Source organism: Anolis carolinensis, chromosome 4 (assembly GCF_035594765.1).
Source record: "Anolis carolinensis isolate JA03-04 chromosome 4, rAnoCar3.1.pri, whole genome shotgun sequence".
NCBI lineage: Eukaryota > Metazoa > Chordata > Lepidosauria > Squamata > Dactyloidae > Anolis > Anolis carolinensis.
In genome coordinates, this window is record NC_085844.1 from 2,818,996 (window position 1) to 2,832,869 (window position 13,874).

The window sequence follows — 13,874 nt, forward strand, 5'->3', positions numbered from 1 at the left end:
AGACCAGTGATGGTGACCTTATGGCACGCATGTCAAAAGGGCCGCACCATGCTCTCTCTCCTGGCATGCACGTCATCGAGGCTTCTTCCCTGCAACTCACCGACACTGGTGGTTGGAGCTCCGCATCTGTCTGCTTGTCCTCGTCGTCCACCTCGCCCTCTGCCGCCTCGCCCTCGGCCGCCTGCTGCTGCCACACAATGGCCTCCTTCTCGTGCTCCCGGCGGTACAGGCTGGTGCGCTCCGACACGCTCACCCGCCTCACCACTTTCCTGGGGAGGAAGCAGAAGGAATTGTGGGATCAGAGGGTGTCCCAGGGGCAAACACAAGGGACTTGGGCTGGTTTGAGAGAGAGTGTCGCACATTGGCCCTCTTCCCTGAGAAATGAACCTGCAAAACCTTGGCTGGCATCTTTAAAAATCTTGGAAAAATCAACAACTACCGTATATACTCGATGGGGAGAAGAGACGTCGGAATGTTTATTTAATTTAAATTATTATATTATAACTGCTGCCACCACTTGTAAAGATGTTTATAATGCGGCCACCAGATGTAAAGGGGATTATCCACGCTTGCCACCACTATGGGAAGATATAGCCACTAACTACTTAGAAAGGAGACCTTTTAATTTTTGTTTTTCTTCTTTCTTCTTGTTTGTTTTTGATGGTAATATATATATGACAGAAGCTGAGAAGTTTAAAATAACAATAACACATTTATTCTGGCACAGAGCTTAATGGTTACAGTAACTTTCTCTTTAGAGGCACTTTGGTTAACAGTTGCAAAGCTAGAATGAGGTGTTTCAAACTTCTTAAAATGTCACTTCTTCCTTTACTGCTCTAAACTGCAGTCACCCTATGAATTACAATCACAGATTATCTGTTCTTCATCAGGAGACAGACTACCTTAAAATAAGTCACCAAACTTATTTTAAATTGACTCAAAAATAAGCATTTGAGTCTCCCTGATCCCTTCAACTGAGGGTCAGTCTTCACTGTACCTCATCATGGCACAGACCAACTGCTTCTTTTTCAAACCTGCACTTCCCCAAAAAAACAACAGTTGGCTCCTCCCACTTCTCCATGGCAACCAACTCATGAGTGTAGAGTAACTGAAATATTGACCCTTTTAAACGCAATTAAACATGACATCTGTAAACTAAAAAAAATCACACTTCGTTACACTCGAGTATAAGCTGACCCGAATATAAGCCGAGGCACCTAATTTTACCACAAAAAAACTGGGAAAACATTGACTCCAGTATAAGCCGAGAGTGGTAAATTTCAGAAATAAAAATAGATACCAATAAAATTACATTAATTGAAGCATCAGATGGTCAAATGTTTTTGAATATTTACATGAAGCTCAAATTTAAGATAAGACTGTCCAAACTCTGATCAAATCATTATTCTCATCTTCTTCAAAGTAAATGTGCTTATGTATACTTTTAATAATAATAGAGTAAAATAATACATGTAATAATAATAATAATAATAAATACAGGAAAATAATACATGTAATAATAAATAGGGTAAAATAATAAATGCAATAATAATACAGTAGAGTCTCACTTATCCAACACTCACTTATGCAACGTTCTGGATTATCCAATGCATTTTTGTAGTCAATGTTTTCAATGCATTGTGATATTTTGGTGCTAAATTCGTAAATACAGTAATTACTACATAGCATTAATGTGTAATGAACTACTTTTTCTGTCAAATTTCTTGCATAACATGATGTTTTGGTGCTTAATTTATAAAATCATAACCTATTTTCATGTTTAATAGGTTTTTTTTCTTAATCTCTCCTTATTATCCAACATATTTGCTTATCCAACGTTCTGCCGGCCTGTTTATGTTGGATAAGTGAGACTCTACTGTAATAAGATCAGAGTGAAATAATAAATGTATTATTAATAATAATAATAATAATAATAATAATAATAATAATAGAGTAAAATAAATGTAATAGTAGCAACAATAATAGAGAAAAATAATAAATGTAATAATACCAATAATAATAGAGAAAAGTAATAAATGTACCATATATTCTAGAGTATAAGCTGACCCAAATATAAGCCAACCAGGACCCTCACCCAAGTATAAGCCGAGGGGGGCTTTTTCAGTCTTAAAAAAAGGGCTGAAAAACTAGGCTTATACTCGAGTATATACAGTACTTATTCCTTTTTAAAAAACTGATAAGGAGAGAATGCTTCTTGAACATGGCCATTCAGCCCAGAAAACTCACAGCAACTTAGTGATTCTGGCCATGAAAGCCTTCGACAACACAAGCGATAACAGTTCTCTGGCGGACAACCCATAAACAACACCTGGCAGACTTGTATACACTCAGAGCAATTTATTACTTCTTTCATGTGGATAAATCCATTGGCATTCCAAACGTCTCCAATTCCTCCATTTCTTCAGTCTTGCAATTCCCCCCTCTGCCTTTGACATTCTCTCTTTCCGATAGTATTTTCCTAGTCCCACCCTCTCTCTCCATCCCAACTTCTATTAGTTTCCCTGCTGCTCCCTATCAAATTGTTCTGTGCCTCAGTGTTTTTGCAAGCTCCAACAGCTCTTGACGTCAGAAGTTGCTGCTGGCTTGGTTTGTCTTGGAGAGTGGCCCTTTCTCTGCTACAGGGAGGATATCTAGAGGAGGGAGGCTTCACCCTGGAACTCCCAAAGAGTTTTGTTTGTTCTTCGCCCCTGAAACTCACCCTCGGCTCCCGGCGCTGGACGTCCGTCGCTGGAGCATTGACTTGTGCTTGTCGTGCAACTTCTTGATGGCGTCGTGCTTTTGTTTCAATTCCTGGATCTTGGACCGGACCTCTTCGTCTGCACAGACATCTGGAAAGGAGTATATGAAAGAAGAAAGCCTCAGAATGGTCTAATACTATCTACCCATTCCAGGAGTGTGGCCTCACTAAGGCTTGGAAAAATTGACTTGTTGGACTATGGCATAAAAATTAGTTAAATTAGCCTCCCTGCATAAGCGGTCCCTAAATGTCCTACTTGACAGATGCAATTGTCATCTGTCATCTTGTTCGATTTAGATACTATACCCATTGGTTGTAGGATCACCCAATGGACCAATTTGCAATTGCTTTAATTAATGTTTTAAATTGTTTTAAAATGTTGGAATTTTAATTATGTTTTGTTAATTGCTGTTACAGTAGAGTCTCACTTATCCAAGCTAAACGGGCCGGCAGAACCTTGGATAAGTGAATATATTGGATAATAAGGAAGGATTAAGGAAAAGCCTATTAAACATTCAATTAGGTTATGATTTTACAAATTAAGCACCAAAACATCTTATTATACAACAAATTTGACAGAAAAAGTAGTTCAACACGCAATAATGTTATGTTGTGATTACTGTATTTACAAATTTAGCATCAAAATATCACAATATATTGAAAACATTGACTACAAAAATGCATTGGATAACCCAGAACCTTGGATAAGCGAGTCTTGGATAAGTGAGACTCTACTGTATATTGGTTTCTTGCATTTTGTATGATGTATATGTATCGAATTTTTTTACTATGTGTAAACTGCTCTGAGTCCCCATGGGAGATAGAGCGGTATATAAATAAAGTTTGTTGTTGTTATTGTTGTTGTAAACTGTCTTTCAGGTTGCTTAAGTAAACAATGAGCTGGGGCTATTTAATGGTCGGGCACTTAATCCGACCCGGGCTTCGAACTCATGACCTCTCGGTCAGTAGTGACTTATTGCAGCTGGCTACTAACCAGGTGCGCCACAGCCCGCCCCCCAAGCCCTGTTTTGTGAAGATTCAAATAAAACTACCAAATAGACATCTGAATTTTTCCTAACTAGAACAGGTCAACAAAATTAGAGAAAATAATGCAGTCTAAGAGGAGTGCAGTTTGATGGCCAGATGGCCATGGCCAAAGTACTGACCAAGGGGTGTCTCATCCAGCACTGACTTCCCGTTGAGGTCAGCCCCGTGTGCCACCAGGAGCTCCACCACCTGAACCTGCCAATGAGGAGAAAGAAACATTAGGAAGACATCAGGTGAGCAACCTGTTTTGTGGCCCAAGCCCTTTAGTCCCACACTAAACCCTTTGGGGGGCTCGCAAGAAAGGCCTGAGAGCGAGGTCCATCCCCTGACATGGAGATTTTTTGGGAAATTATTCACTGTCCTAAGTAATGCATCCATAGGATCACTACCCAAGCTTTCCCTGGCTGCTTCCTGCCAACAAAGGATTCCCCCAGGAAACCATGAAAATGAACAAAATCTGGCTACCAGTAATAAAAAAAAACTCCAAAATCAGGACAATAAATAAAAAAAACAACACTCAGAAAACAGGGCAATTCCAGACAGGAAACAATCAGAGCCAGTAATATCTCCCAACAAAGGATTCCCCCAGGCAGAAAGCAGCCAGACTTTGAAGCTGAAAGGCTATTCAATGCTAATCAAGCTGGCCAATGGCAACACTCACACTTGCCTCAAGAAGATGAGAGTTCTTTCTCCCACCCTGGACATCATTCCATAGAAATATAAATCTCCCTTGCCTCGTTTCCAACAGACCTCACCACCTCTGAGGATCCCTGCCGTAGATGTGGGTGAAACGTCAGGAGAGAATGCTTCTGGAACATGGCCAGACAGCCTGGAAAACTCATAGCAATCAAAATTTTGGATTGCTTCTACTATAATAACTTAAGGTTATTGGAGTCATGAACCATCTCCAAATACTCAGACATATTTTCGTAATTCTTTGTTTCCAAATGTGGTTTTATTTTAAAATCTGTTTTGATTTCTAAGATTTTTCACTGAGTCTCTCTGATGCTTTGGTGGAACCCTGTGGTTATGTGAAACTTGTTGGGAATCACCCTGGACTACTCAAGTCTAAATGTAGTCAGATAGATGATAGAGTTAGATTGAGGGAATCCTTTCCCTGTTTCCAAAGCATGCCTAGACAGGCTTCACTGTGTTTCACTCTATCCTGTTTACGTCACATCCCTTACTTTGAAGTTAGTAGAAATGTGAATCTTTAGGGACACTAACTTCTCATTGGTCAGAGTGTCTTTTATGGCCCCAATAAACTGGACCATGAGGTTGGAACCATTTTGGTTCACTCCTTCTCCCTTTGTTCTTCAAGCTAACAAGCAGCATCTTGCTGTCTCTCCTGGTCTCCTGTCTCTTTAGATGTTTAGTTGTTGTATGTCTTTTGGGCTGTGTGGCCATGTTCCAGAAGTATTCTCTCCTGATGTTTCGCCCACATCTATGGCAGGCAGCCTCAGAGGTTGTGAGGTATGTGAGCCTTCGACAACATATTTAGATGTTTGTTATTTTTCCTTTCTTATTTTTCCTTAGAAACCAGTCTAGAGTAGACTAGACAGCTCCCAAGCCTTTCTATCTACAATGGAGTTCTTTTTACCTGAATAAATACCTTTTGAACTTTTACTGAGACTCTGCAGTCCATTGCAATCCTAAATGGTCAAAGGCTTCTCTTTGCTCGCCCCGTATAAGTAACGGTTGCATTTGAAAGCTTCTGCTTTTGCTACTCTGCTGCATTTTGGTGGAATCTCCCCCAGAGAGGGTTAAATTGAGTCTAACCGCTCAGAGATTACCACAACAGAACTCAGTTTGGGCACCACTGGTGTAGATGCACTAGTGGTGCCTCAAGAAGCCCCATCCCATCCTGCAATTCTGTCCTTCCTGATCCTGACACCCTTCTTCCTCAGGGAATTGGTGAGCCACCATTCCTCCCAATGGGATGCTGCTCTCAACAATCTTCCTGGAAGGAGACTCTGGACCCAGAGTATCTCCTCTGCAGTCAGAGCAAGTGTCTCAATTGCCTGCATTACGGCTACTGCCGGCTGCGAGAGGAAATCCTCTGCTTATCCAATTGAGTGGTGCCACCTGGTCCCTAGACAGGCTCCGATTAATGGGATTATTCCTCCTCGTGGAGTGTGTTCCACGAAAGTGGTGCCTACTGGGCTCGGACACCAGAGGGCAGCATGCCATTCTAAGCCGAGTCCAGAGTGTCCACATCAAGGGACGTCCACTCTCTTACGCTTTGTTCAGAATAGCTCTGTGTCCACTTCTGGGCAAAGCAATCCAAGAAAGAGAAGGACTGGACTGTCTGAAACAGGCATGGAAATTGAATGCACAGATGTCTATAATCCACAGTGAAACGGAAACTCTATCACAAGTGGGAACATTAAGAAGCATCGAATCATCGAAACTGGCATTATACCGGGAAACCAGTCATGATCACCCCCAGCACCTTAGATCCCCTGACCATCCCTGGTACCCACCAACGGACCAAATTCATCACTTAAAATAACAACCGATTTCTCAAACCCTGAAACAGATCGATGAACTACTTTGATTTGGAACTACTCTATGTTGGTATCATCATATACTTGTATTCCGGTTGCACAATTGACTCTACTTTACACTTCAGCCTTGCTTGAGAAAGTGATCAAGACATCAGTAAGACTTTGTTTGATTTCTACTCTTTATTTGTCAAGACTGGAGTTAAAATTTGAGACTGCAATAGTTTTAAAGGAATACTTATGTAAAGTGTTACTAAAGTATACATACAGTAGAGTCTCGCTTATCCAACGTAAACGGGCTGGCAGAATGTTGGATAGGTGAATATGTTGGATAATAAGGAGAGATTAAGGAAAAGCCTATTAAACATCAAATTAGGTTATGATTTTACAAATTAAGCACCAAAACACTATGTTATACAACAAATTTGACAGAAAAGTAGTTCAATACGCTGTAATGCTATATAGTAATTACTGTATTTACGAATTTAGCACCAAAATATCACGATGTATTGAAAACATTGACTACAAAAATGCATTGGATAATCCAGAATGTTGGATAAGTGAGTGTTGGATAAGTGAGACTCTACTGTATTTATGTTAAGAACTGTACAAACTCAGTTGGATAACAACTCCAGCAGCATTTGAGAACATTATCAAGACGTTAGTAAAAAAATTTTTGTTTGGTTTCATTTACCTTATGAGTCAAGACTAAGAGTAAAACCTGAAACTGCAACAGGTTTATAGGTATACTTATGTGAAGTGTTGCCATATTATACATTTATGTTATGAGTTATACAATTCCAGTTGCATAATAATATAATTATTGGATACTTAATTTAGAATATACGTTGCTTGTTTGGAACAAATTCTGCAAATAGATTAACATTAGAGTCTCACTTATCCAATATTCACTTATCCAACGTTCTGGATTATCCAACGCATTTTTGTCGTCAATGTTTTCAATACATCGTGATATTTTGGTGCTAAATTCATAAATACAGTCATTACTACATAGCATTACTGCATATTGAACTACTTTGTCAAATTTGTTGTATAACATATTTTGGTGCTTAATTTGTAAAATCATAACTTAATTTGATGTTTAATAGGTTTCTTCTTAATCTCTCCTTATTATCCAACATATTAACTTATCCAACGTTCTGCCGGCCCGTTTATGTTGGATAAGTGAGATATGTTGGATATACAACAGGGACAGGGTTATGGTTTATCACTGACTCTATTTAAATCCAGTTCAGACTTAAGTAGGTACATCACCACAATCCCTTTCTTATACAAGTTGGATTTAAGTTGGTGTTACAGATTGGATATATAAAAGATTATATTACTATAGAAATATAGAAGTAATAAATTAGTTACTTCAAACTATATTATATACCATACTTTTCCTTTTTCAGTTTCACTGTAAAACAGGCATGGGCCAACTTTGGCCCTCCCTCCAGGTGTTTTGGACTTCAACTCTGACCGGTTGTTAGGAATTGTGGGAGTTGAAGTCCAAAACACCTGGGGGGAGGGCCGAAGTTGGCCCATGCCTGGTCAAAATGCAGCTGAAGTGTTGTGTGTTGGAGCAGGGTGGGATCTCCGCGTGTGAAACCAGCTCCTTCCTCCCCATCGTGTGCCCCCCTGAACCCGGAGACTCACGTGTCCCCAGCAGGCCGCGGCGTGGAGTGGCTGCCAGCCGTCGTCGTCCTTGGCGCTCATGTTGGCTTTGTGTTCGAGCAACAGCTCAGCCGCCTCCAGGTAGCCATTAGCCGCGGCGATGTGCAGCTACGGAGAGCAGAGAGAAGGGGTGAGAAGGGGATGAGAAGGGGAAAGGCCAGGCAGTTTGCAGAACAGTGAGTAGGGGACAAACACCAGGCATGAGTCCTTGCCGACTGGAAAAAAAAAGCTCCCCACTAGTCTTGTGCATTTGTATGGAATCGCTATCCGTTTTGTTTTGTTTCATTCGTTTTGGTACACAAAGTCCCAGAATACTTGTAAAGTACCTATACAAACAAACGATAGTCTATGTACAAAGAAAATGTGTCCAAATGACATATATTGTTACAGTTCCCCGTACAAAGCTCAATTTGGCCGTACCCGACAAAATGAAAAGGAGCAACAGCTCTAACACAAAAGTTATTCAAGTCTGGTATTGGTTCCAATACATATAGGCTTCAGGGATACAGTCAATGAAAATATCTTCCAAACAGATGGTTGGTCGTGTTGCTGCATACTGAATGAAGAAAATAATGATGGAGCACCGCTCTCAAAAAAGTCTCAAAAAAGCTGGTAAAATACTTGTTACTCTATGTTTTGTTTTAGATAGAAATTCATTGTTGCTGAGTTTAACAACTCCTGAAGAAGGGGATTTTCTCCCTGAAACAGGGTCAAAAATACCCGGGACCCCTGTAGACTTGGGACTTTATTTGGACTTTACTTTTGAAGACCTTTTTGAGAGCGGTGCTCCATCATTATTTTCTTCATTCCAGTATACAGCAACACGACCAACCATCTGTTTGGAAGATATTTTCATTGACTGTATCCCTGAAGCCTATATGTATTGGAACCAATACCAGACTTGAATAACTTTTGTGTTAGAGCTGTTGCTCCTTTTCATTTTGTCGGGTACGGCCAAATTGAGCTTTGTACGGGGAACTGTAACAATATATGTCATTTGGACACATTTTCTTTGTACATAGACTATCGTTCATTCGTTTTGGCCCATTTTTGTTTTTGTTTGCAGCTTCCAAAAATGGGGCTTCTATCCGAATGGAAGTTTTGTCCCACGTCTGAAAAAACAACAGTTCTTGGACCATTGGCGGCATTGGGAAGACTTCCAAGGCTCGCCTGTTGTGACTCAGCAGCAGTGCCAGAGTGAAGATGAGGAAGGGGATTTTGGTTTACAGATGCAGGTGTCAGATGATGGGATGCAAGATGAATTTCAAGATGATGTCGTGGGGAATTATGGAATTCAAACACAGGCTGGTTCAGAAGTGCAGCCTGTGGATGAACTCCTGATGCAGCCTGTCACGGATGTGAACCAAGGAAACATTCCTATGTGAAATAACGAGCTTGATCTGTCTCAGGTTCATGTTCAGGTGCAAGATAATGATAATGAGCTGTTTGGCCTTGACGGTCAGGCCAAGTCTGAAGCTCCGTTGCTCTCTCGGGCTGATAGTTTACAATGGAAAGGAATGCCACAGCGAAGTCTTAGATTAGCTGGGAAATGGGAGACCACTGAAGGGAAAAGAAATGCATTTTTGGGTTGCTTTTAAAAACAGTGTGTTGAGAGGCAAATCTCTGTCAAAGCAAATCCTCGCTTCATCAGGGTGGATGGTCTATGTCTTCATGCTACTCCTACTTTGGAAATTCTCCTGTTTGTGAATCCTTGTAAACTGTGGACTATGGTATCTTTGGGAATGGACTATTGCTTCTTGTCTATGGATTATTGGATTTATTGACTCTATTTTTGCAGCTACTTTTGGAACTATATTTCTGCCTGCTTTGATACTATATATCAGGGGTCCTCAAACTTTTAAAGCAGAGGGCCGGTCCACAATCCTTCGGACTGTTGAGGGGCCAAATTATCATTTGGGAAAAAAAAACGAACAAATTCCTATGCACACTGCATATGTGTTATTATTTGTAGTGCAATACAACAATAACAATTAAAGAACAATACAATATTTAAAAATGAAAAACAATTTTAACCAACATAAACCTATCAGGATTTCAATGGAAAGTGTGGGCCTGCTACTGGCCAATGAGATAGTCAAGTTAATTATGATTATTGCTGTTGTTGTGTGCCTTCAAGTCATTTCAGACTTTGGGCGAGCCTAAGTCTAAAATTATTTATTTATTTACTACCTTTATTTACTACATTTATATCCCACCCTTCTCATCCCGAAGGGGACTCAGAGCAGCTGTATGTACATACATTATTATATTATATTATATTATTATATATTATATTATATTATATTATATTATATTATATTATATTATTAGCATAGCACAATATTAGCATTATACATTACTATATTGAACTATACCACTATACTGTAATATTACTGTATATGTAATATATAACATATAATTATGTCAGGGCAATTTGCTAGGCACACACGCAGCAGAAGTCGCTGACGAGAAAACACTAGATAAATAATGACGTTGGAGTCTTCAGTTCTCTATCAAAAATTTTACTCACAAACGGAATACACAGTTCTCACGCAGGCACAGACGGGAAGGAAAACAAAGAAGAAAAAAAGATAGGAAGCAGAGGGCAATTTATCCCAGACTCTGCTGTCTGATGCAATCCAAGTTTGCAGGCACTTAACCCTTTACATACTGACATCGTAAACAGTACACAGTGCATGATGCAATCTCCAGCACACATTGCACCACCATGACTCAATTACACTTAACCAAATCTATATACAATCATTCCTACTTTAACAAATTATTATTATTATATGGTAGTATTATTATTAGTATTATATTGTATAACATAATATTTGTATCATATTATATGTATATACAATATATTATATTATTAAAACTGATATAAAAATATTATATTATAAAACTAAGGGCGGGGGCCAGGTAAATGACCCTGGAGGGCCGCATCCGGCCCCCGGGCCTTAGTTTGGGGACCCCTGCTATATATACTCTGCTTTTGCTCAATAAAATTAAAAAACACTATTTACTGTGTGCGGCCTGTTGTCTACAGCAAGGTGAACTAGTCTGAGGTGCGACATCACCCTCCCCTCAGTTTCAGGGCTAGAGGGGTGAAAATCACTACACATGGAAGGCATATCGACCCCTTTTAGCCCACCAACTTTTAAAAAATCTTCTAAATGGAGAAGGTAGAAGCCCAACAATTTATTTCCTTTGAAAAATATTTGGGGTTTTTTTCAAAACAATACTACCTGGGGGAGCAAGCATGTAGCCGGGGGAGGGGGGGCTTGAGAGGCTTCAGCTCCCCCCCCCCACCCTGAAATTATCTGGGTGGTCTGCAAAAAGGCCTTACATTTATTATTTAAACTGTTATGTTTATTCATATCATGATCTGAGCACCATGCATTTTTGTGTGTGTCAGGAGCGACTTGAGAAACTGCAAGTCACTTCTGGAGTGAGAGAATTGGCCGTCTGCAAGGACGTTGCCCAGGGGAAGCCCAGATGTTTTGATGTTTTACCATCCTTGTGGGAAACTTCTCTCATGTCCCCGCATGGTGAGCTGGAGCTGATAGAGAGAGCTCATCCATGCTCTCCCCAGGTGGGATTAGAACCTGGCAGCTTTCAGGTCAGCAACCCAACCTTCAAGTCACAAGGCTTTAATCCACTATGCCACCGGGGGCTCCATGCTCAATATATCCCATATGCATGGGGGTATGGGCATAACGATACAAATAGTTTGCTAGGGTAGATCCTCCCCCCCCCAGACTCAGCCCCCCCCCCCGAACCAAAATCCCAGCCCCCCCCCCTCCCCGAATCAAAATCCTGGCTATGGGCCTGCGGGAGAGGAAAGGGGGGGTAAACAAATCATTAAGATTTAAAAATACTACAGTATAGCAAATAGAAATTAGAGAGATCCCCTTCTTTCCCCCAAAGCCAGGGGCACTGGGCACCCTCCTCACCAAGGTGGCCCTGTGTTCCAGGGGCGTATTCAGGTCCACCCCCTCCTTGACCAGCCGGTGGATGTCGTCCACCATGGTGCGCTCCACGGACGAACGGGCGTCTTCAATGGTCTCCTGAGTGATACCTGCAGAGGAGGAGAAAGAGAGAGATGGATGAAGGGGACACTCCACCGAACAAGCATCTTCTCAGGAGAAATGGAGTGGGTGCCTGCAGCTGAGACAACTGAGACCTCACATGGGGATATTTTCAACTGACCCTTCTCCAAACTGAGGCTAAATTGAAAATTACCATAAGTTCTCATGGGTACTTGTATTTTTGTACCACAACAACAACAACAACAACAACAACAACAACAACAACAATAATAATGGAGCACAATCAAAGCCCTGACAGACCGTGCACAAAGAATCTGCGAACCTCACCTCCTCCAAGGTGAACTCAACCACCTAAACTGGGCTCTACAGGCCAATGGAGACTCCACCACAGACACCAGAAGAGCTGCAAGGCCAAGAACAAGCCACGAGAGTCAAGGGAAAGATCCACCCAGAGGAAAGGTGTTCTTACCATACATCAAGGGAACCACTGACCGCATAGGCAAACTGATGAAGAAGCACAACCTACAAACTATCTACAGACCCACAAAGAAAATCCAGCAAATGCTACGGTCAGCGAAGGACAAGAGGGATCCCTTCACCCCAGATACCATGCAGCTGTGGACAAGTCTACAGAGGGACCACCAAACGCAGCATTGCCCAAACAAGAGTCAAAGAACATGAAAGGCACTGCAGACTAATATAACCAGAGAAGTCAGCCATAGCAGAGCACTTGATGAACCAGCCTGGACACAGGATATTATTTAAGAACACAGAAATGCTTGACCACTCCAACAACTATCATGTCAGACTACACAGAGAAGCCATTGAAATTCACAAGCATGTGGACAATTTCAACAGAAAGGAAGAAACCATGAAAATGAACAAAATCTGGCTACCAGTATTACAAAACTCCAAAATCAAAACAGTAGATGGGAATCAACACTCTGAGGGCTTGACTGAACAAAGGATGCCCCCAGGCAAGAGACAAAACATTTCCAATGCTAATTAGAGTGATTAACTGAAACATTAATGCTGGCTCCCAGTAGCAAATGACTCTTGCCACACCCTGGACTCTCCACAGATATATATTCTTTCCTTTCCTTACTTAGTTTATCCATACCTCACAACCTCTGAGGATGCCTGCCATAGATGTGGGCGAAACGTCAGGAGAGAATACTTCTGGAACATGGCCATACAGCCCGAAAGACATACAACAACCCTGTGATCCCGGCCATGAAAGCCTTCGACCACACAATAATAATAATAATAATAATAATAAACTTTATTTATATACCGCCCTATCTCCCGGATGGGACTCAGGGCAGTTTACAGTCATAAAAGCAACACAAACATTACATAACAACATAATACACATTATTAAACAAAGTAAAATAATACAATTATAACAATAAATCACACTTACATGACCAGATCAAGGGGACGGGAACCATAAACCCAATATATTAAAATGTATCTTTTTAGGCTAGGGAAATCTTGCGCAATATATTCAGGCTCAGAAATCGGCGGTAATCCAATGTAATTACTCAAAAACCTGCCGAATTTGTAAATTTGTAAGACCTTCTTTGAGCCATTCATGACAAGGTGTATCGGGGGTCTCCCTTCTGGAAGGTCACCAGACAACAAAAGCTGACTTGATGGCCATTAACAATGTATGTATGTGTTTGAATACATATACGTTTATATTGGTTTTTGAGGGCAAATAGCTTTTAAACTGTTATTTATTAATGTTTATATTATTATGTTATTTTAATTGTATGAAGTGATAACTGTTTATTGTTGTCTACTGTCCATTGCTTATATTATTTTCTGTAT

The 13,874-nt window shown here is 40.7% G+C and overlaps 1 protein-coding gene across 1 annotated transcript in view; it reads right to left on the reverse strand.

The window, feature by feature from the left end:
- The window catches only part of ppp1r16a (protein phosphatase 1 regulatory subunit 16A), an 89,340-nt gene that overhangs the window by 6,263 nt on the left and 69,203 nt on the right, over window positions 1–13,874 (reverse strand). The window contains exons 7-11 of the mRNA XM_062979876.1: window positions 11,946–12,070; window positions 7,969–8,094; window positions 3,925–4,000; window positions 2,720–2,849; window positions 101–269 (exon numbers count right to left, since the gene is read on the reverse strand). Coding sequence (XP_062835946.1) covers window positions 101–269; window positions 2,720–2,849; window positions 3,925–4,000; window positions 7,969–8,094; window positions 11,946–12,070 — 626 coding nt within the window. The remainder of the gene's footprint in view (window positions 1–100; window positions 270–2,719; window positions 2,850–3,924; window positions 4,001–7,968; window positions 8,095–11,945; window positions 12,071–13,874) is intronic.